The sequence below is a fragment of the Erpetoichthys calabaricus genome, chromosome 1 (genome assembly GCF_900747795.2).
Source record: "Erpetoichthys calabaricus chromosome 1, fErpCal1.3, whole genome shotgun sequence".
NCBI lineage: Eukaryota > Metazoa > Chordata > Cladistia > Polypteriformes > Polypteridae > Erpetoichthys > Erpetoichthys calabaricus.
Genome location: NC_041394.2, coordinates 319,922,929 through 319,948,338, shown reverse-complemented (window position 1 = coordinate 319,948,338; position 25,410 = coordinate 319,922,929). Strand labels below are relative to the sequence as shown.

The 25,410-nt window shown below is 36.7% G+C and overlaps 1 protein-coding gene across 1 annotated transcript in view; it reads left to right on the top strand.

Annotated features, from left to right (window-relative positions):
* Nucleotides 1-1,262: 1,262 nt before the first annotated feature.
* zdhhc17 (zinc finger DHHC-type palmitoyltransferase 17) overlaps nucleotides 1,263-25,410 on the top strand; it is a 114,419-nt gene continuing 90,271 nt past the window's right edge. Inside the window, exon 1 of the mRNA XM_051919589.1 lies at nucleotides 1,263-1,386. Coding sequence (XP_051775549.1) covers nucleotides 1,324-1,386 — 63 coding nt within the window. The 5' untranslated portion in view covers nucleotides 1,263-1,323. The remainder of the gene's footprint in view (nucleotides 1,387-25,410) is intronic.

Genomic DNA, 25,410 nt, shown 5'->3' with positions numbered 1-25,410 from the left:
AATCAATTCTGAAAGATGCTTTATTTTCAAAAGGTAATACAGGCCTGAAAAATTAAACTCATAAAAATTTGTTTTAATTGCGAATGGTTGTTTCTATTGGCATTCATGAACAAAACAAAAATGTAACTGGAATGTTTCCATCACATCACATTTAAGTACAAAATTTTAAAAGGAAATATCATTAAAATGTAACAATTTACACAATTTATTAACCTATAAAATATTGTTCTAAGTCAATTTAACATGAAAACACTAAGTCAGTCTACTATTTTTAAACATATATTTAAATGAAAGAAAAATACATTTTCATTGACTTACATACAGTATAAACATACAGTTTTTTGTTTGGTGGCATGTCATTTGTACATTTTTTCTGGTGTGTCGCGAATCACCCAGTTCTCGTCCAGCATCATCCTGACATGCCAACATCCCTAGTACAGTACCTAATTTGCATGTCCTTGGTAACTTGATGGAATATTTCACCCTGCTCATCACTCAATGTTATAGGATTTTCAGGGAAAAATTCCAAATACGAATCCAAAAAACGACTTCCCTGACGAACTGTCCCTATTAAAGCCAAACAGTCTGCAACATTATTTAAAATAAAAAGTTGAAACCAAATGAAATCACTGTCTGTATGAGAAAAGGAAGATGCCTACTTAAAAATTAAGATTACTGACGAGAGATAAGTGTGTGTGCCATTGTAACTGTGTTCATCTGAATCTGAAAATTCATCTGAAATTCACTTTAATATCCACTTGGAATCATTATATGATCTTATATCCATAATCGAATCAGCTAACTCCAAATCGGGGATTTTCAGCACTGCAGCAATCTAATCCAGTTCAATAGATTCAAATTAATGTAACTTGTTTCCCATTCAATGTAAAGAAAAAAACGCAGGTCCGAGGAGAGAATATACGCACTCTCGCAAAAAAAAAAATCTGCAGTCTTCACATGGCACATGGACAGTACCTAGTCTAGTTTTCGAACCTTGAAGTTGTGCACATATGTGCGGCAACAACACTAACCGTAGCATCATCAAATTGAACCTATTTTTACTTTAAAATGGCATGCCCGATGTAGAGCTCCTTTTTCATGTGGGCTTACCGGCGGGAGATTCAAAACAGACTGGCATAACCTATCTATTTACTTTCGTAGGCAGGGGCAGACGCAGGCTAGACAAGACACGCCTTCACTACGTCCTCCGTTCTCCTCTAACCCGCCCTTTCCCCGCCCCTCACCCAGTGTTCCCGCCCATTGCTGTTCGACGACTCTTGTGAGAGCGCTTTCCCACAATGCAGCGAGGCGTTCGCTAGCAAGATGGCTGATACGATGGATGAATACGAGAAAGAAGCTGGCTGCGTCCCTATTTTGCACCCGGAGGTGAGCTCTGCATGAGCTGCTTATGCGCGTGCGGAAAATGTTGTTTTGCATATGGCAGACAGAAAGTGGTCTTGATGTATTCGTGTACTGTTTAACTTCCTACGCTCGTTTGTATTTGTAGTAGAGGGGGCAGGTCGCGACAGCAGCAAGAGACGGTGTGTCATTTCGTTAACGCGATTGTTATGCCGTGTAGCCATTGAAAATGCATGCATTCTTCTCCTAAAGATTCTTGGGAGGTAGGAAAGTGCAGCTGTTGATCTACGAAGATCTGTCGGGTGTCAAATGGTCGAAAACCTTTGAGGAGATATTTATCTGTTTATATGTTGTTTTGTTTATTTCGAATCATTTACATTAAACTGTGATATCATACAGATCTATAAAGGTGTCGAGGGCTATTAATAAAGTAGACGCATATTCCTCAGGCTCTGCCTCCTCCCGAGGATGCTTTGAGTGGAGGAAAAGGGGGAGGAGAGCCGAGGAGCATCAGCAGGAGGGTGAGGTTGGGCCGCAGCTGCGTCTTCCTTTCCTTGAGGGATAGGGAAGTACGAAGTAAGGTACTTGTTTTGTCCAATTACTTTTCCAAATTACTCCAGCCTTATTATCCTGATTACGTCCGGGCCATACTGTTGAGTGCTCCCTATACCCCTCACGGTGCATTGCGTGCAAAAATCATTTGGTCATGTTTCAATCTGTTAGTTCTTTTCTTCTTTCAACCCTCAGTTTATTCATTCGATCGATCTATCATTCTTACATGTCCTTTAATGTACACACTCCTTGGTTCTTTAATTTGACCTTAAATCAGTTCACTTATTGATAATTACATATTTTAATAAAGCTGTTTTTTTTTGTTCAGCTATCCATTTACCCATTAGTTTGTTTTATGACATTATGTATTGAGTTCCTGTTGTCATTCTAAAATAGGTATCATAGAGGAGGCTGCTATGATCCCATTCAGGATGTCTCCTACTGCTATTATCTCAGAATTTATTTTCCCAGTTTTCTCTAAACTATTTTCTCTGTTTTCCAACTGGAATTGATTTCACCTTACTCTACCCTAGCAAGCTAAGTAAATTACACATTGTTTAAGTAGAAGGATTAGGCAGACCTCAGTTTATTGATGTCTTTGAGAAATTGTGAAGTACCAAGTTAGGATCCTGAGCCAACACGATCATTTCAAACTGGTGAAAGTAGGACAAGCCCTTTTAACCCAGGGGTGCACTAGGTTGATCATCTCTGCACATTTTTTGTTGTTGCTGATTTTTTTGCATCCGTGTGAACAGAATTTAAACCAGTACTCTGAATGCACTGTTATTAGAGCATTATCCAGTCTCCTTTTTTGTGTTAAACTATATCTTATGCTCAATTGAACTTTTTATTGTTTTTTTAAAATTTGTCTGTGCAGAGAATGACACTTCAAATCCCTTAACCCATGTACATGTCCACTTCTTGTAGGTCATTGTGGCAAATATTTTATTTCTAATTAATGTTCTTAGTAACCTGTGTGTAAGACCTTACAGTTGTTTACGCTAATTACCATTTTCAAAGTTTTTTATGTTTGGTGAGAGCTGTTCAATCCCAGCACATTAATTTAATTAATTGGTTATGATTCAGTTGTCTTGTTTAATCTTTGATTGCAGATTACATTGTATTGTGTCAGACATAACACATGAAGCACTGTCATGATAGTGTGTGTTTATATATTTTTGTTTTTGCTACCTTTGAGTCAAGATAGAATAACCCATCAGTTTTATACCCTATGTATTTTTATAAAATTTGAGAAACAAGATTGCAGTATGTTTATTGGAATTAATCATGTCTTAAAAAAAAGCACCTTTTGCTGTGTTTTCAATGGCATTAAGCAAAATACACTGCTTTGAATGGTCTGCATGTTCTGAATAAATTTAATTTGTCTATTTTTAAAAACCATTCTTCCATTTAAGAGCTCAGTATGCTATGAAATAAGTGGAAATATAATATGAATAAATTAATATAACACCAACTTTATGTGGTATATATTAAAATCTTCATGTGTTGATAGTTCAGTTCCATTTGATGCACGTTGCGGAAATAATTGAGCCTTGGAGCTTTTGTTGGTGATGAGTTGAAATATTAACCAGCAAGGTAAAACTGTTAATGATGATCAATAAAACAATGTCCTTTAGATATTCAGAAAGCAAATATTATTGTTTAATATAAGAAATGTCTGTTGGTTAGAAGAATGCCTTTAGAATTAAATCTGGCAGTTCATTGTTGATTGCTATGATAAGAATAACACATTTTCGTACAGCACCTTCAAAACTATGTCATTCAGCTACATAAATCCTCACAAAAAGTTTCATTTTTTCGTGCTGTTGATGTAAGTGCTTTAATTTTCAGCAGTTTTTTTTTTTAAAAGGTGTGTTTTTTTGACTTTTTTGAATTTGGTTTTATTTAGCCAGTCTTCTCCTGTAGAATTGCTGTTAAATCATAGGGAGGGTTGTTACTTTAGAGTTTAATGGACATGGTTTAGGTTAATTTTAGTTACTTTTCTTTTGCTGAGCCATATACACACGAATCAAAACATTTTCTAGGATGATGTTACTCTAACAAGAAAGAATGCAGTCATTGATAGTGATTATGGGTTGCACAGAAGGCACCATATTTGGCTCAGACATGCCCCCAACATTACTGTAAAGGCATTACTTAAGAAAGACAAACAAGTAATAAAGAAAATCATCTCCCCAAAAAGACATGACATTAAGTGAGTTCATGCAAGTGTACAAAAGACTTTTTATTTGGCAGGGTTGTCAGTGCAATATCAAGTGGATTAATGAGTTGATGTTGCAGTGGGTAGAACAGCAGCACTATGGGAATACTAAAGAGATAAATGTTCTTGATGAACTCCAAACTTAAAGACATTGTAAATGGCATTCTTAAGTAAGTTAATTGCAAAATACTGCATGTTGCAGGAAAACACAAAAGCATTATAATAAGGCAAGGATGGGATGATGATGATGAGGGCCAATGAATTTTCCTCCCTACTTCTAAAATTTTCAGTATCAAATAAGCATACATACTTACTTACCTCAACCAATCGTCTTTTTGAGGTTACTGGCTTGACACAATTCCTAAAGCAAATGTGAAATGAAGAATTAAAGTTACATGGGTTTTATTTTACTGAATCTGCAAAATGGAAAAAGAATTCTGTTTAGTTTAAACCTGTTTGTTATTCTTTCACTTCTGGTGCCTCACTCTGTCAACCAATTAAATCAGACTGCTGCATATTCTTGATGTACCTTCTATAATTTTTTTAAAACTGTAACCTATGCTTCTTTAGATTTATTTTTAAATTTTTCTGTTTTTTTTTCTTTAAACTTGCAGAATTTTAAATTTGCATTTTTTGGAAATGTTTGGCAAATAAAAAATGATGAAGGAATACTTAAAGATCATTACAGTGCAACATTCCGTACTTTCAAATAACTACTTTTATGAAACGCGAATAGACTGTCCATGCCTTGACTTAAAGAATATATTTGGGCATTGACTTCAAGTCTTTTGCACCTGCGGAGTGGGCAGGATGCAGAGGACTAAAGGTTTGCATGCTTTTAACTTTTTTAAGTAATAGTGTGCAATTTTGTATGGGTTTCAGATATGCATTACAGGCATGTAAAATGTCTTGTTTCCACTTTTCTCTTTGATGATGTCAAATTCTGTGCACAGAAAGTCCTTTTTTGTGGAGACATTAGTGCTCCATGCGACGTACCATAAGCAAAAATAATACTAATGTATAGAAAAGCACATTGAATACAAATGTATACATAGTAGCACTTAGAACTTTTCACCTACTTTTGAACATATGTATTTTTAAATAAGAGTACAGTGGACCCTTGACTTACGAACTCAATTCGTTCGCGAGGGCTGGTTGTAACTCAAGTTTGTTGTAAGTCAAGACTATTTTTCCCATAAGAAATAATGGAAATACCCATAATGCGTTCTGAACCTCCCACAGCAACACTTACTTAACCTTTTCATAATAAAAGAGGGTTGTATAATGTGCAAAACTTACCAAAACGCCAATAATTTTTCTAATGTACTAACCAAAAAGTTATAAAAAGTTTCTAGCCTACCAGAAACAACAATTTCATACTATACTCACCATTTAATTTGACATCTTTGGGCTGCAGGAAGGGAGGAGGAGGAGAATGAAATGGAAGGTGGTTGTTGTTTGGAAGGAGCCTCCTTATACAAATCTTTTCTTTGTAAAATTGACGAGATGGTGGATTTCGACATGCTGTACATATTAGCGAGATCGGTCACACGAACACCACTCTCATATTTCCACACAATTTCCTTCTTCGTTTCGATTGTGATCGCTTTCTTTACCTTCGTTACCTTCTCTTCCTTCCTTAGCAATTATCGAAAAAAATTATGTAAATCACTGCACTGACTGTGAAATTTGTGAAATTACTTCCACAAACACATGTATGTGGGCTCTGACTGACGCTTACAAACGCTCTCGGCTGTTTGTTTATAATCGCACAAGCGGATACACGTGACCAAATTCAGGTCGTAACGCAAGATGTTGGTCGTAAATCAAGTTGTTCGCATGTCAGGCTGGTCGTATATCAAGGGTCAACTGTATTTGAACCCTAAGTTTGGAGTCACTTAGGGTTAACAGCCCTACTGTATGTGGATACAGATTGTGTACTATTGGGCTCATATTTGTAACTATATATTCATGTGGTTCAGAGAACATAGTGTCAGGCAAGCCATGTAACATAAGTTTGGCGTGTCTAAGTTTGCCATAGTAAGTACTTGTATCTTGCCTGATACAGTGGAACCTCGGTTCATGACCATAATTCGTTCCAAAACTCTGGTCGTAAACCGATTTGGTCGTGAACCGAAGCAATTTCCCCCATAATTGTATTTACATACAATCCTAATCTGTTCCAGACCATACGAACTGTATGTAAATATATATTTTTTTAAGTTTTTAAGCACAAATGTAGTTAATTAAACCATAGAATGCACAGTGTAATAGTAAACTAAATGTAAAAACATCGATTAACACTGAGAAAACCTTGAACAACAGAGAAAACTAACACTGAAATAGTTTGCGCTATAGCGCTACCAACCGCTGGCTAAAAACACTTTTTTTTAATAAGTTTTAAGCACAGGGAAAAAAATGGAACATTTCAAAAATCCGTAATTTAATAAACCACCAAGAAAAGTAACATTGCAGCAATGCACGCTACGAACCAATCGCTGTAAACAGAAGTGAAAACAAACTCAAGCCCAGTGCATTCTTTAACTGCCTTCTCTACCTTATGAGTCCAGCCCTTTCTCTCTCGCGCTGCCTCTGTGTGTGCGTCTGTCTCTCTCGCGCTGCCTGTGTGTGTGCATCTGTCTCTCTCGCGCTGCCTGTGTGTGTGCGTCTGTCTCTCTCGCGCTGCCTCTGTGTGTGTGTGTGTGTGTGTGTCGCGCGCTCTTTCACTCTCTTTCTTGCTCGCTGCACAGGAAATGCACAGGGAGAGACTGAACATGTACAAACAGAAAGGGAAACTGGCTTGTTCATATACCGAGTGTGTGGTCGTGAACCAAGGCCAAAGTTTAGCAAACTTTTTGGTTGTAAACCGATTTGTACATGTACCGAGACATTCGTGAACCGAGGTTCCACTGTACCTGTCTTTCATATACTTCCCATGGCCTTTCCAGAGAACCTCTGTGTGCATCACTAAATTTATATAAGCCATGCTCATCTCTTCCAAAGAGCCTGTGAATGTCCTGTGATGGGTGATCTGTTTACACCACAAATGAGTTTGGGAAGTTTTGTCACCAAATCTTTGTGAAGGCTATTTACACAGAAACCTCCTGTACAAGAAATAAAATAAGTTTGACCATTTTAGTATATGTTCTCACAATATCCAATGTTTATATCATTGAATAATGTTTACCAGCCATGTAAAAACTACTTAATGTATGATGTGTTGGGGGGCGGTGAGCACAAATTATTGTTATTATTTCAAACAGTCAAAAGTTTAACAAAGCCTTTGATTTTTTTTTTTTAATATTAAAACTTCAACATGTCCCTGTTCTGCAGGATAAAGACATCAATTGAAAGATTTTGGCCATTGTATATTCTCTAAAAGCTTTAGCCATCTCATTCACTAATTTGTTTAGAGTTTCACTCTCTGATAGGATCTTTCAAGCATTAGCTAGCTGAAGCTGAACAGCATAAACTACCTTTAAACTGGACTCCTGAACTGTGTGCTTTGGGTAATAAGTCTGTCATGCAAATAAATTTTCCCTTTCAATTTAGCTATAATAGTGATGCTTGCAGCTCAAGTGTGCAATCATATTTCTTTTTGAGTAGTGGTATATTGGCAGCTCACTTTGAAATTCTTCATGACAGATTTTATTTCCAAGCTTGCAAACACACATTGGTTTGCCTGTGAATTCTGTTAAAAGATGATCTTGTGATGAATTAAAATTTTTTCTACACTAAAATTTCATCTTTTTACAAGTAATCAATGACTATGCAAAAAGCTACAGGTTCTCTTCTCTTAGAGTAAGTGCCCTCTGATGGCATGAATAAATGAGCCTGAAAGAAACCTGTCAATGACTGCTTCTGAAATCAAACAAGAATTGAGTATTAATTCATGAGCCATCCACCTTAATAAAAGGATAAATGTTTGTGTATCTGTCTGGTTGCTATGTCTCAGTCATCCCAAAAGATGGCACATCTCCAACATTTTTAGTAATAAAATGCAGTGCATCTGTCATTCCCATAGATGGTGCATCATAAATATAAAAACTCCTTTTACAAATCCCATACTCAATGATAGCTATCAGAGACATGCATTGCATGGTGTACTGCAATTGTTAATGCTGAGGTTGATTTTGATTACTTAGATTTCCAACGACGGGTAGCACAAATGGTGTCAAAGTAATAATACAGGTTTTGAGTTGTCCATTCACACACTAAGGCTTAGTGGTCAGTTTTTTTGTTTATATACAGTGCCAAAAAGAAGTATTCACCTTTTATTGCTCTATAATCTTGAATTGCAATGGAGTTAATTTAGCCTTTTGATACTGATCAACAGATAACTGTTGTTTTAATGTGAAAACAGATTTCTGCAAACAGGTTTAAAATAATTACAAATATAAAACACAAAACATCTCATTGCATAAGTATTCATTTGGCCATTATAATTTTATGAGTGTTCAAGTTAGGAAAGGTTGCAAATATGTTTTGGATGAAGTCTCTATCATTCACATTGGTGCGTAGAAATTTTTCAAAACCACTTTACAATTAAATAAATTACCCATCACATATTGCCCTTCATGATCAGATACTACAGCTGATACTGCAAATGAAATTGTTCTATGAATTGAGATTTCCACTCCTCTAGTTTTCTTTATATAGTTGGAGTGGAATATTTGGCTAGACCAGTCTTTTTGCAACCGAAATTGATCCTTTCTGATTAAGTGAGTCTCCTGTAAGAGTACTATCTTAACATTTAAACCTGTTAGGTGAGGGAATACATTCTTCTTCTTTAATTCGTGATTGAGACCTTTGACGTTCCAGCTCAGAAAGTTCACTGTTTGGTCATATAGAGATTGCTTCTGAACTTTTGTTGTCATTTTATAGTCTTAAATTAAGGTAGTATATTATTACATATGACAGCTTTAGCCTTAATTTCCAAGAGTGCCAAGAGTCATGGCTGTGAAGTCTGTTGTTGTGTTGGCAGTTACAATTGTGGGGATAAAAAAGACAGATCAGAAATAGCTTGCTCTCTTCCTCTCCTCCCCCAGACCTGAAAAATTAGGGAAAATGTGAATGCGGTATTTTCAAATATAATCTCATGTTAACCGATAACTCTGATAACCAACAACAGATTTAGTTTAAATTGTAATTCGTTGAAATGTACAGTGAAGCCTCTAGGCTTTGAAGTGTTTGATCCACATGTGCGGTAAGCTACTGATATTCCAGCGTCTGATTTGAAGTCCTTTCCAATTATTTGAGAGAATAGTTCAGCGATGAATTTCTCTGGGTTTGGACTTTCACAGTTTTCAGGGAGACTTTCAATTCTGATATTTCTTCTGTATCCATTTTCCAGTGCATCTAGTCTGTCTGCAAGCCCTTTGCATTCGGATTTTGTAGCTGTTTCTTTTTTGTCTTCGGTGGAAGCTACTTGTTCAACTATTTGAATACGAGTAGTCTTCAAGCTGAGCACCAAGTGGTCTAAATTTATTTTCAAACCTATTGGCAATTCCTGTATTTTATCCTCCAGTTTTGTAGCATACCTTTAAAGGTTGCCTCAAAACGATTATTTAAATATTTCTCCAAGTCTCTAATATCCTGAAGTTGCTTCTCATTTGTCATGTTTATGTCCTTTATATCTTTCCTTATATACTTTGTAATCTTCTGTATATTACTCTTTATCTCACTGGCCTGACTCACTAGCACTTTCGCTCCCACTTTCACTCTTGGCTGGAGGCAATGCTACAGCGTCGGGTCCCGGGAGATCTGTGCATTCTCCTATCTATTCCAGTTCAGTCTCAGAAAGGCCGTACTTTGAACTTGAATTTGAGGCCTGTTTAGGCTTGGATGAAGCTTTAGCTGTCTCTTACATTTCTTTTGAGCCTTTTTTTCTTCCACTCTTGCTTATATATACTTGCATATACTGTATTTGAAGCCCCTCGGGTTGAGTAAATACAGGATACCTCGGGATGATTAAAAAAAAAAAGGAAAAATAACACCGCTCCTAACGGAGTTCCGTCTCAGATGTCCATCTCCCAAAGTGGACGAGTCCAATTCCACAAGTGATGATTTTAGGTATATCATGTTAAAGGGCATAAGTATTCATCCCCTTTAACATTATATATCGAAATCATTACTTGTGCAGCCAATTGGTTTTAGAAATCACAAAAATAGTTCAGTGCAGATCACCTGTCTGTAATCAAGGTATTTTAATTGATTACAGTATAAATGTTCATGTATCTGGAATGTCCAAATTGTGGCAAGTCAGTATCGTGACCTAACCTATATAATAAGACAAAAGAGCACTCTAAGCAACTCTGTGAAAAGGTAATTGAAAAACAAAATTCAAGGGACGGAAACAAGAAAATATTCAAGTCCCATGGAGTACAGTTAAATTAATCATTAAGAAATGGAAAGTGTACGTATATAGCATAAATATAACTCTTCCTAGAGCAAGCTGTCCACAAATACTGGGTGGATAGTGCATATCTGAATCCATTTATGTTGGACTTGGAAAGGCTGTTCACTCACAATCCCCATGCAGCCCAGCAGTGCATGAGCAGTTTTGCAAAGAAGAATGAAGAAAAATGTCGAGAGAGAAAGAAAAGAAAAGGCATGCATGTACACAGACTCAAGCCTGCCAAAGGTGCATCTACAAAATGCTGATTTAAAGGAAGAATATTTATGCAATCAGTTATTTTAGACCACTTTGAAGAGATTTGTTTTTGCTTTGACTATAAAAAGTAATTTTTTGTTGACCAGTCTCAAAAAGTTCAGATTAAACTAACCTATAGCAATAACCTATGAAAACTTTTTTAAAGCACTGTAATTCTTTCATTCTGTGCTCCAAACAGGAGATTTGTTTTCATTATCACGGTATGTAAAATACTGTAAAACATTTTATCTGACTTGTTTTCATGTATATAGTTAGTAATTTTAAGGTTCTTAATTGAACTTTTTTTAATATTGCAAAATACTTTGTATTATTTATTAACTGTAGTTCTTAAAAATGTCTTATTGATTTTGTATTTATATACATAAACGATATTTGTGTGTATGCTACCTAATGATTCTGTTCTTATAAAATGTAAATTAGAAAACTAACATATTTGCATTTTTCCAGTAGTTAAGTCTAGTTTGTTATTGTTCAGTATGGAAATCTTTAAAGTAGAACCAAAAAATACCCAACTCCAATTAATCGGTTTATTGTCAAAATAATCTGTTGATTGTTGACCAATATGATAGTGACGGCTCTAGTCCATTTAGATGCTAGTGAAGCTATAACCTAGTGTAAACCTACAAGTTTTCAATTCTTAGTGTTTTATTGTAATTCATCCATTTTACTGCAGGAGGACACAATCTGTTGTATGCAATATTTTGTTAGATTTGTTTTAATTTTTAGTTGTCAAGTTACATATTTAGAATTTCAGAGAACGCAAACATGGTGTTTTAACTGTCATTTCAGACTTTATTACAGGTGTTATAAATGTGCTGCTCATCATGTACAGTTAAACAACGAAAGCAAAAATTTATTTCAATTCATCACTGGACTGTAATAATAATCACTTTTTCTGAGTGAATCTCTTCTTATAATATGCTGTTATTTGTGAGAGAATATCTTTTCAGAATCTTTAGATGTACAGTCCTTAGGTTTACAGAAAAAGCAATTAGTGTATTTACTGCAAATCATATATCAATAATTGTGTAATCAAATAGTGGTACATATACTATTATACATTGATGCATAAAGGATAGTTTGTTCTTGTTTGTATAACATGATCTGTATAATTTATAGTTTTTATGGATTTTTATTAATCTTTTTCTGATTTTAATTTAAAATGTATGCAGTTATGTTTAATTTCTAGCTGTAGGTTTGCAGTATTAACATAAGGTTTATGGATTGCTAGATGAAAATACAACCATTGTTAAAATTGTATTACTTGTTCATTCATGTGGGAGATTACAAAAAAGTTTCAAACTTCATAATTTACAACATGTATTAAATGAAACTGCACAATTGCTGTTTACTATTTTCAGTGTTTTTCTATTGTGATGTAAAATACAGTATATGTGATGAAAGTAGCATTGTCCATGAAACAGGCATGGTTTGAATTGTTTTTTTTACCCCAACTATTCATACCTGTATTTTTAGGTCAGTATGGATAGATATTGCTGTGGACTGTATTCATCTTGTATGGCCACTGATAATATATTGGTGGTAGTGAAACTGTGTGGCTTAAGATAAACTTAAAGGTGGCAGATTGCCTTTAAGTCACCTTGTTTATAGTTTTCCATGGGTATTATAGAGAATGTTAAATTTAAACGTTGAAAGATATTGACATATTTACATGTTTTATGTATTCCTGAGCAAACAATTTCTATTTATTGTGTCATACATATCTTACAAATTGCCCAATTGCTGTCAGATTTGCATTTGGCTGTATTATTACAATTCTAAACTGCAAGGGCACTCTTAATTTTGAAGAAAATCGTTTTTGGGAGCTTCATTGGCTCTATTGCTCTATACTTTGGCTGTGCTTATTTGATAAATTAAAGTATCACAAAGGTCACTGTGATCTCCAGTTTGTGTTCTTTAATGCTAGTAATGACTCAGACTTGAGTGTTAAGACTCTGAAATTACTTTTGACATATGTAAATAGTAATGAAATTATAGTAATTAAAAAGTAATGATGGTAACATTTGAAAGAAAGAGTTTTGTGCAGAAGTAAGTGAATGAATAAAAAATGAATTAGGATGCAATGAGCCAGTTAACCATACGTGGTTTTCTTTTTTAGCTTTTGTATTTTTGAAGGGGCAAACTTTCATTTACTTCTATACATGCTTTGTAAAGTGAAGCTGTACAAATTAGTAAGTCAGAAAATGTGGAACTGGAAATGGAAAATAGAGTATAAAGTGGATAAAGTAAAGATTAATAATGATCATTGAAGAGTATGGTAATTGTTAAAGGATCCACATTGTTAGCCTGGTTTATCTCTATAGATAAATTATTCTAGATTTTTGGTGCATAACAGCAAAAGGCTGCCTCACCACATCTTTTATGCTTGGTTCTTGAAATAATAAGCAGAAAGTTATTAGAAGATGTAAAGTTACAACTTGGAATGTAGGGGAACAGCCACTCCCAAATAAAAGTAGTAACAAGATTATTTAATGCTTTATATATCATTGATAGTAAATTAAAGTCCATTCTAAAGGGCACAGGTAATCAATGTAACAATGGTAAAACTGGTGAGATGTGCTCAGTATTTCTTTTTCTGGCTAAGATTCTTGCTGCTGCATTCTAACTGCAACAGATTGATGTCTTTCTTAGATAGACCAGTTAGGTGTGCAGTACAGTAATGTAGCTCATTAAAAACAAAAGTATGCGTTAATTTATCAGTATCTTGCACTGTTATAAGACTAACTTTTGCAGTGTTCCTTAAATTAAAAAAACAGTCCTAATAATATGGTTAATATGTGATTTCAAGTTTAGGTCCGAGTCCATGATTACTCCTAAATTCTTTACTTCCTCCTTGATTTTTAATGCAAAGCAGTCAAGTTTATTTCTAATACAGTACAGTAATCCCTCGCTATATCGCGCTTCGCCTTTCGCGGCTTCACTCCATCGCGGATTTTATATGTAAGCATATTTAAATATATATCGCGGATTTTTCGCTGCTTCGCCTTTCGCGGCTTCACTCCATCGCGGATTTTATATGTAAGCATATTTAAATATATATCGCGGATTTTTCGCTGCTTCGCGGGTTTCTGAGGACAATGGGTCTTTTAATTTCTGGTACATGCTTCCTCAGTTGGTTTGCCCAGTTGATTTCATGCAAGGGACGCTATTGGCAGATGGCTGAGAAGCTACCCAACTTACTTTCTCTCTCTCTCTCTCTTGCGCTGACTATCTGTGATCCTGACGTAGGGGGTGTGAGCAGGGGGGCTGTTCGCACACCTAGACGATACGGACGCTCGTCTAAAAATGCTGAAAGATTATCTTCACGTTGCTACCTTCTGTGTGCAGCTTTTAAGTATGCTGCACGGTGCTTCGCATACTTAAAAGCTCAAAGGACACGTATTGATTTTTTTATCTCTCTCTCTCTATGTCTCTCTAACTCTCTCTCTCTCTCTCTCTCTGCTCCTGACGGAGGGGGTGTGAGCTGCCGCCTTCAACAGCTTTGTGCCGCGGTGCTTCGCATACTTACAAGCCAAACAGCCGTGTTGATTTGTTTGCTCCTTTGAAGAGGAAGATATGTTTGCATTCTTTTAATTGTGAGACTGAACTGTCATCTCTGTCTTGTCATGGAGCACAGTTTAAACTTTTGAAAAAGAGACAAATGTTTGTTTGCAGTGTTTGAATAACGTTCCTGTCTCTCTACAACCTCCTGTGTTTCTGCGCAAATCTGTGACCCAAGCATGACAATATAAAAATAACCATATAAACATATGGTTTCTACTTCGCGGATTTTCTTATTTCGCGGATGGCTCTGGAACGCAACCCCCGCGATGGAGGAGGGATTACTGTACCTTCATTATTTCCGTTTTTTTACTAAAGGGTAAGATTTCAGTTTTTTTTTCCTTATTTATCCTGAGGAAATTACTATTTATCCATTCAGAAATGGAAGACAGACATTGGGTCAGAGTGTCCTGGTCATCAGGTGCTATAAATAGTTATAGGTGCATGTCATCTGCATAGCTGTGATAGTTTACCTCTGACCTAATGTGAGCATGTGTATTGAAAATAGTTGATCTAGGATATATCCTTCTGGTGCACTGTTTACAATGTTATGGATCTCTTAACTACAGATAACCACAAAAAACAAATTATTTTTTACTTGTAAAATGATAGAAACCAATGTTAAGACACTGCTGGAGAGGCCTGCCCATCATAAAGCTGATGTCACATTATGTGACTTTTTGTTGCAAGGGCATGTTAGATTTCCCAACCAAAGTCGCTGATGTTGTCACTGCACCATGTCATATTACATGACTGGGTATGTCTACTTTACTAACCAGGTTAAGACTTTCCAGCACAGCTATTCTCGCCCCTTGTTCTGGCAGCCAATAGTGTGCTGCACTGTACAAAGACATAGCTGTGGCGAGTCTCTGTCCATCATGTTTTTTTTTCTTTCTACCTTTTTTCCATTTTGTCATGGTACCTAAATCCCAAGACATCAGACAGAAGAGTCACTCTTCAGTTTTCTGAGGTCCTAAGACCCTTTACTATCCAAGGGGCTGTACCGCTGCTGTGAGAATAGTTAATGGCTGCAATGAGTTGGCCCTCATTCTGTCTTTTTTGCTTTTTCTTTTTTTCATTGTTTTAATACATTAAACATTCTATTTTAATACTTAAAACACTAGTCATCAGAAATACGAGCCTCTGTTCTGTTTGCCAGGTTCAAAACACATGTGTTCCTTGTTTCTTGTCACTGCATTTTATGCATTGAAATTCCAGATGAGCATTCAACGATTGTCCGCTCTCCTGCCAGTCTGAATACATAGCTTGTCCCTCTGAGAAAATCAAAACTGTTTGATTTTATATTAGCCAGTCACAGACTTGTTGGTCTTAGTTATTAGGTATGTCACATTAGGTTATCAGTTTCTTGGGCACGTGCTGCCGAATGCTTCTAACTTGCTAAGATTATGTAACTGAAGACAACGATTGAAAATCTCTGGATAAGCTGTCCAATGTGACTAGAGGCTTAAGACAATTTAAAAGAATACTGTTGTTTATAATGTCAAATGCTGTGCTCGGTTCTAGTAGAAAATACAGTATACACTACTGGTCAAAAGTTTTAGGAACATCTCTGTTTTTCTTTTAATTTAATCAGTTGATATGCAACGGATGACCTAAAATGGTGAAAAGGTAAACTGCCAAATGTTTAAATGTAAAGTTTAGTTTAGCAAAAACTAAAAAAAAAGGAAATTTCAGAATATTGCCAGCATAATAGTGTCCAAGTATTACTTCAGAGCTTGTAGTAACACAGTCTGTTCCAGCTCTGCTTTAAGACAGGCAGTGTTTTTAAGTAATCAACAGAAGTTGGGATACTTTTGCAAATTGTTAGCTTCATCTTGCAAGGCTTAATTTACTTTAATTGCTGCAGAACGTCCGTAGGTTGTAACCAATTAGTTGTTCCCTGAAGAAGGCCCATTTGTAAAATTAGAATGTTTCCTTTTTTCGGTTTTTGGTAAATTAAACTTGAAATTTAAACCTATGACAGCTTACTGCTTACCTTTTCACCATTTTATGTTATTCATTGCATTTCACCTGATTAAACATGAAGAAAATTGGAGCTGTTCTAAAACTTTTGACCAGTAGTGCATGTGACCTTTGTCCTCCCTAGCTCGCAAGTCATTTACTATTTTCAGCAGTGCAGTTTCTTTAATGTGATTTGTTCTAAAACCTGATTGAAACTATTTATATTTTCGGCTTAAGGGTGAATCATATACTCGAACATCAGTGGAAACTAAAGCGAAGTGCATTTAAAACTGAAGTCATAAAGCACTTCTTTATGCAGAGAGTTGTGGGACTGTGGAACAAACTACAGAGTTCAATAGTTGAAACAGAAACCTTGACAACCTTTAAGGAAAATGTAGAAGAAATATTGGGACAGCTTAATAATTAGTTAAACAAAAGGGCTTTATGGACTGAAAGATCTCCTCTCATTGGTCAAAATTTGTTATGTTCTAAGAATGCAGTGTTTATATCAGATAGTCATTTATTTGCTGAAAAAATGCTTTTTTAGAATTTTACTGGAACAGGTTAGAAATACTGTACATCTGTTTTTCTTGAGCACACTGTCAAGTACGCTATCAATTAGCACATTCAAGATTTCTTTAAAAATGCCTGTTAATATTGGACACATGGATCCATGCCATTTGAGCAGCCGAATTCTCTGTGGCAAGACTGATCTCTCCTAGCAGAATAACTTTTTTATCAGTTAGGTTAAATTACATATACTAGCTTGAAAGAAGTTCAGTGATACCATCCAGGACACAGATAAATGGTTCATTCCTTTAACATCACTATACTATTAAGAATCATCTAAAAGTCCCATATTAGTTAATCATTTAAAAGTCTTGGGTAGATGTCTGGTTCATAGAAATGTGACTTTTTATATGTGGATTATCATAAAATAAAAAATGTAAACAACTTATTTTTTGTATAGGCTGAAATCACCCAAAGAATACATCAGTGAGCTTTAACAGGCCCTGTTTAACTGACAACCCTCCAGCCTTGACTCTTTAAAAAGACAAGTGAACCAAAATGACACCTTTTATTGGCTAACTAAAAAGATTACAATTTTTTTTTTTTTTGAGGCAACTCAGGCCCCTTCTTCAGGCAAGATGAATAAAAAAATGGTATCAGAATTGACTGATCAAGTAACATGAAAACAATGATCGGTATTGGCCTTAATAAACCTGATCGGAGCATCCCTAATTTTTATATGCAGGTTTACTCTGTTTTTCTCGTGCATTGTTGTGCCATCAGGAGTAATTAGTTTACTTGTAGTCATGCATGAGTGATTCTACAAAATAGCGGATACTATTATGTTTTTGAGTCTTTGGTACTGAATTAGTATCGAAATATTGATTCCTGTGACATCCCTAATTGGGTATATATTGTGTTATTTTTGATCCACAATGAAACTAAGTTTGATACCCCTACTTTGCAGAATTTAAATATGTTCTTGGATGATGACATCTTAGATGAGAGACTACTAGACACTGAACCAAATGCAAATTAAATGCAAAGATTATTGGCAGTCATAAGGTTAATATTTTCCCCCAAATTTTACACACTAAGGAATAACTTGGGAGCCTTAAACTGAAACATCAATTATTTTATTCACAGCTAGGTAATCCTGATTTTCTTAAATAAATGGAACATAATAACATTTCCATGCTTTTTCTGTGGTATAGGGTTTAAAGTGCAGATGCCTTTATCGCTGCATAAAACAGTTAGCTACTGGCAAAAAATAAACAAGATTGGATGCCACGTTATATAAAACAGGCTTTTGCTAACCTTTTACACACTAGCTGATCCGTAATGGCATGGCAAAGCACCTCTAGTGGTCTTTGAGTCTTGTGATTGATCCTCAGAATTCACATCGAGGTGAATGTGAGTACTACAAATAGTGTACATATGCAGATTTCCAATATGTGCGCAATGTGAAGATGTGGATCAAACATTATGTGCTTCAAAGTGGATGTACTTGGTTATTTTTAAAGATTTTGTTATTTTATTTGTGGAATACCTTTGGTTGCAAGTGGCAAGTTGACAAACAATGCAGGTTTAAAATTTTTAAATACAGCTTCACTTAACAACTCAAGTTTCTGGAGTAAATTAATGCATCAGGCAGTTGTGAAAAATAGATTTGTCCAATCGTAACCTTTAAGATAACTAGAGAAGTTGGAGGGGGTTTGTATATAGTGTATAATATATGGCTTGTTTTATGTTACAAATGTAAACAAAACTGGGTCCACAGAAACTGAATTCAACTGTCAAATTGTACTAATAATGCCTGTTAATGAGGAAAACAGAAATATCACTCTTACTGTTTTACAGGAAGACCATTTTAAACATATTAGTAAAAAGACAGTAAAGCAATATTGCTGTACTTTAAATCACAAAACAAATTATTTAATGTTTCAACAATGGGTAATCATGATATGCCGAAAGTATGCTTAAACATCCCACAGATTTTTGAATATGACACAGTACCCACTGAGTAGGAAAGGACATTATTATGGCACAAAAATCCACCACTAACTGTTGATTATGAGATATGAGCCATTAAAATTTGTTTAGGGTGTCACTTCCTCCTCCTAGTAGCATTACTCCCTGACACTGCAGGGCTGGTATTTGCACTTAGGATGCTGGGAGTTACAAACGGCAGTTTCTGACACTAGGCTATATGGCCAGCTGCCAGTCTAGCTGCTTACCCCTGAGAGAGCTTATGTTGTTAGCCGTGAGTTACGTTTACCAGTTACATCTGGTCACAATTTAATGCCAAAGCACAAAATGATTGAAAAAGTTAGCAAGTACAGTATGTACTATACCTCAGAGTTAGTGATGGCTGCAACATATTTGTCCATGTCTAAACTAGTTTGTGCTGTTTATGTCAAAACAGAATTCTCTAACCGTAAATGAAACGAAATTAAAATGAATTTGTGTTTTATGTGATCTGCATAATTGATGCAGGTTAAAACTTCCTATATGCTGTATTATGCATACTTTTTAAATCCTAAACCCAGACTTAAATCTAAACAATAAAATCTATAACAAAATATGCCCACAAGCTACAGTGATGCATGGATAGGTGAATTGTAGAGAAAGAGCATACATCATAACTTATGTGCCTGCATGGCGCTGGTCACAGTTGCTTGCAACTTTCTAGATTGGTATATTGAACGTAAACAGGCTAAGTTAAGTTACCTAGGGAAATATCATGAGTCAGTATTAGTTACTGGACCTAGTAGGTTTGTGCTTTAGATTTCAACAAATTGGCTGCTAGGCTGTGGTACTTAGTCTTGTCTTTTATAATGTAAATTTTGGATACACTATGGAGTTGTGTTATTTTATTATTTATATGCTTGATTATTAGTTTATAGAAAATCTACACCAAACCTTCAAATATTTCGTTTTTTTTATTTTTCATGAAGGTGTTTTTCTTCAATTTATTTAAATGACTTTTGAGTTTATTTTTTGGAAACTGTGAATGGAATGGCAAAATCTCCCTGTTTAAAAGTAAAGTAATTAATCTATATAAACCAATCAGAAATTACACTAATAATAATGCACTAAATAATGCTGAATTTAAAATTCCTTTTGACACTGAGATCATTTCTGCTTGTGCACTGCTATGGTTTACGTTGTATGAAGAGGATGATATGGAGTTTGTTGTATTTTTTTGTTTTGAACAGCCTTTCGAAGCCTATGAGTATCTGTTGTATGGAGAGGATAAGAGGTTTGTTTATCAACTTTGTTTTGTGCAGCCCTTTAGAAACATTTTGGTAATTTTTTTTAGCTTAAATCAGGAATTCTTAAACTTTTTAATCTAAGGGCCCAAATAATGAAATTGACACCATACTAGGAACTAAGAAGAGGATTATTGTGATAAGCACAACCAAGCCATACATAGACAAGTAACAATTTGCCATATATTAAAGAAAAAATAGTTTCATTTCAACCATATTTCTCATAAGAAAAGGAAAAGTAGCAAACTGATATATACAGTGATCCCTCGCTATATCGCGCTTCGCCTTTCGCGGCTTCACTCTATCGCGGATTTTATATGTAAGCATATTTAAATATATATCACGGATTTTTTGCTGGTTCGCAGATTTCTGAGGACAATGGGTCTTTTAATTTCTGGTACATGCTTCCTCAGTTGGTTTGCCCAGTTGATTTCATACAAGGGACGCTATTGGCAGATGGCTGAGAAGTTACCCAACTTACTTTCTCTTTCTCTCTCTTGCGCTTTCTCTGATCCTGACGTAGGGGGTGTGAGCAGGGGAGCTGTTCGCACACCTAGACCATACGGATGCTCGTCTAAAAATGCTGAAAGATTATCTTCATGTTGCTACCTTCTGTGCAGCTGCTTAGTGAAGCGACATGCTGCACGGTGCTTCGCATACTTAAAAGCTCGAAGGGCACGTATTGATTTTTGCATGTTTGTTTTTCTCTGTCTCTCTCTATCTCTCTCTCTCTCTCTCTCCCTGCTCCTGACGGAGGGGGTGTGAGCTGCCGCCTTCAACAGCTTTGTGCCGCGGTGCTTCGCATACTTAAAAGCCAAACAGCCCTATTGATTTGTTTGCTTTCTCTGTCTATATGACAGTCTCTGCTCCTGACGCACACTCCTTTGAAGAGGAAAATATGTTTGCATTCTTTTAATTGTGAGACAGAACTGTCATCTCTGTCTTGTCATGGAGCACAGTTTAAACTTTTGAAAAAGAGACAAATGTTTGTTTGCAGTGTTTGAATAACGTTCCTGTCTCTCTACAACCTCCTGTGTTTCTGCGCAAATCTGTCACCCAAGCATGACATTATAAAAATAACCATATAAACATATGGTTTCTACTTCGCGGATTTTCTTATTTCGCGGGTGGCTCTGGAACGCAACCCCCGCGATGGAGGAGGGATTACTGTAGTGGTTTAAACAATAGTTATTATTCAAAAGACACAATAGCATTGCTTTCAACTGTTACTGTTCTGAATACTTGAGTTTCTACTTTACAGTCTGTCTAATTTTTTTCATATTTTCTGGTTTTCTTAAATTTCTCAATAGTTGACAAATATGCCCTTAACACAACTAGTAGACTGAAATTTAGCACTTCAAAGTAATTTTACAAGAAGGAATTTTTCCTCAACGAAGAATGATAAAGTTATTATGAAATCTTCTTTGCAAGTCTGTTACAGATCTGAATTCAATGTATGCCATAATAGCAAGCATTTGATGTGGCAGCAAACAGTTTTCTATGGCTGCTGAAACTGACTTTTATATGAATCATTGTCTTGGAGCCATATATACCCAAGCCCTGTAGACTGGACCCACATGTCCTGAAAATCATAACATCCTTATGCTTCACCCATTATTTCAATTTTGACATTTCAGATTATTTCTTAGTTCCTTCACTTCACAGGCTTCTCTGTGTTGTTTCCCCATCTTTTTCTGATACAAATAAGTCATTTTTGTTTGATTGTTTCACAGGTTGTGATGGGGTTTCATGGGGAATATTTATTATTTTTTTATCATAAAGGCGAAAGCTGTCTTTTATGTATCAGTGAAGTTGCTTATGGACTTTTTCACATACAGGACTATTGCAGTAAATAATAGGCTAATTAGGAGACAGTTTATCATTTTCCATATTTGTCCTACTTGGATGTGCTAAGGAATAACCAATTACAATTTTGTAATGATGCATTGGCAACATCCAGCTCCACCTCAGACATCCACCTCTGCTGTGTTCCATAGACTACGGTACGTTGTAGTTGGCTACAAACACACGGTGACTGATCACAAACATGTCTACCACCCACAGGTTTAGAAGCACTGATTTAAATAATCGCTGCTTTGTTATGTTCATATGATAATCTGAATCTGTACTTCAATGAATTTTTATAGATTGCAAGATTGGAATCAGTTTTTTTTTTAAATAGTATTAGGGTGTTGTACCATGTTAACCATTATGAATGTGGCGATAAGTTAAGCAAAATGACACCTTTTATTGGCTAACTAGAAAGATTACAATATGCAGGCTTTTGAGGCAAGTCATGCCCCTTCTTCAGACAAGATTTAATCAAATTTTTTTTTTTTTACATTAATTTTCAAATCCATTGTTCCCTAATCCCCTTCAGTGTTTGAATCCTATTTCTTGCTTGCGTGTCCCCTGTGTGAAATTTACCAGCTACCTTATTCAACTATGTTTCTGCTATGGACTCCAGTGTCCTTTCCAAGACTTTTAGTTAAGTGGATTGACAACTGTACCTCATCACAGTATATGACAGTGTGATCTGTAATGAAGTTGCATCCTAGATACCATCAATCCCGTGCTGGAGAGTTAAGGAAGCATGAAAGGATATTGCGCAAATCTATATATATATATATATATATATATATAAATTCACTAAGCAGCCAACCATGGCACGCAAGACAGAGACCATAGGATGTGCACGATAGAGCCCCGCCCGCCAACTGTAACCCTCCTCCCGCGTCATGGGATACGCACGACTGCGTCCTCCCTCGTAAACTGTTTTACACGCTGCATACAGCGATTCCCATCCGCGACAAACATGCTTTTTCATAGATGGTCCTGCAGGAACAGGGAAAACCTTTGTCTACAAAAACCTGATTCATACAATACTAAGAGCATAGTGTTTTTGTTGGCTTGCCCGTCTGCCCGCCCGCCTGCCTGACTGTTACCAGCATTCACCGCAATGTACTGGAGTGTAAGACTATCGCAGCTGCTACCTCACAAACTGTCCTTATTTCCCGGATATCCCTGACCCCATCAGTATTCAAAGTTGCCTTTTACTTTTACATGCAGACAATTTCCTGTTAGATTAGCCTTTGCAATGACAATTAATAAGGCACAGGGCCAAACTTTCAAAAAGACATGCCTCTATCTGCCAAATCTAAGACCATGGGATACGCATGACAGAGCCCCGCCCGCCAACTCTAACCCTCCTCCCACGTCCACCCTCGCTCTCGAGGCATGCACAGTGCCTGCTCATGTGCCCGCATGCAACACCTCACCAAACACCGCCTCAGTCACTTTCGTCTCTGCTACAGTCCACATGCATCTCTGAGCCACGTTGACTTTTCATTGTTCTTTTCGTTTCCGGCTGCTTTTCAATATATAATCCACCAAGTCGCCCGACCATGGGATACGAACGACAGAGCCCCGCCCGCCAACTCTAACCCTCCTCCCACGTCCACCCTCACTCTCAAGGCACTGCTTGCCAAATATGAGAGCTCTTCCTGAAGAACAACATTTCGTAAAATGGCTCCTCAATGTTGGAGACGGGAAAAACGGAACACCTGTGATATTGCCGTCACATTGTTTTCCTTTGATTTCTGATCCCGTTCAACAACTATATGGCGACATCGACTTCTCAACTGTCACTCTGGAACAACTTGGCACGCGAGCTATATTAAGCGTCACCAACGAAGACTCGCTACACCTTAATGAACAAGTGCTGAAACTTAACCCTACCGACGAAGTGCCTTTCACCAGCATTGACTCCATCGTCACAGACGATCCTGCAGATCAACTTTCATTCCCCGAAGAATTTCTTAATAGTCTTACTCCCACTGGCATGCCTCCGCATAAGCTCAAAATTAAAATTGGTTCAGTCATCATTCTTCTCAGAAACCTCCTGCCAGCAAAAGGTCTCTGTAATGGCACTAGACATTCTGTTACCAGCATTCACTGCAATGTACTGGAGTGTAAGATTATCGCAGCTGCTACCTCACAAACTATCCTTATTCCCCGGATATCCCTGACCCCATCAGATTCAAATTTGCCTTTTACTTTTACACGCAGACAATTTCCTGTTAGATTGGCCTTTGCAATGACAATTAATAAGGCACAGGGCCAAACTTTCAAAAAGATGTGCCTGTATCTGCCAAAACCAGTTTTCAGTCACGGACAATTGTATGTTGCTCTCTCCAGAGTTCCATCTTTTCATTCACTCAGTCGTATCCTGAAACCCACCCCATTTGGACAACTGTGTCTTTCAGGAAGTGTTCACGCATCAATAAATAATTATGCAACATATGCTATGCCGCGGATTGGCTAGTACAGTATATTGTTTTATTGCCACCATGAAATATATCCATCCAGCCATCCATTTTCCAACCCGCTGAATCCGAACACAGGGTCACGGGGGTCTGCTGGAGCCAATCCCAGCCAACACAGGGCACAAGGCAGGAACCAATCCTGGGCAGGGTGCCAACCCACCGCAGGACACACACAAACACCAAGCACACACTAGGGCCAATTCAGAATCGCCAATCCACCTAACCAGCATGTCTTTGGACTGTGGGAGGGAACTGGAGCGCCCGGAGGAAACCCACGCAGACACGGGGAGAACATGCAAACTCCACACAGGGAGGGCCCGGGAAGCGAACCTGGGTCCCCAGGTCTCCAGACTACGAGGCAGCAGCACTACCCACTGCGCCACCATGCCGCCCATGAAATATATGCAACTGATAAAAAATTTTCAGCAAATATTTTGAGTATGCATGTAAGGGCTAATGAGTTTGCTGAATTTTAATAATAGTATATAGTTAGACATTCAGCAGAACCTTTTTATATCCAGTGTGCATCTGCAAAAAGGAACAACAGATTAAAGTTACTCCCATGCTGAAAGGTAAAGAAGGTGAGAGATGCAGTGTTTTTGCTGCATAACCTTGATCAGACTAAAATCAATGTTTCAACTAGTAATGTTTTCAGAACAATGTTGGTCAGAAAGAGGATTATCGGGATACAGCATTTAGCACACGCTGCCTCAGCCATGCGTTCTATTTGAACTTCACCCATACAGTACGACAAACGCTTTGGAGCCTTTCCTGCAGGGACCTTACGCTTCAGAAACTGTTTCATCCCAAGAGCTCTAAGTGCACTCAATCAGTCCATCAAGTGTCCCTTGTAGAACTCTTTGTACTTATAAGTACAATCACCTCACTGTAATCTTGCAGTACAGTTATTTCACAACGTGAGTGTGTATTTCCATATTATGATGACTGTCTTCTAAGTCGATTTAGATTTCCTAT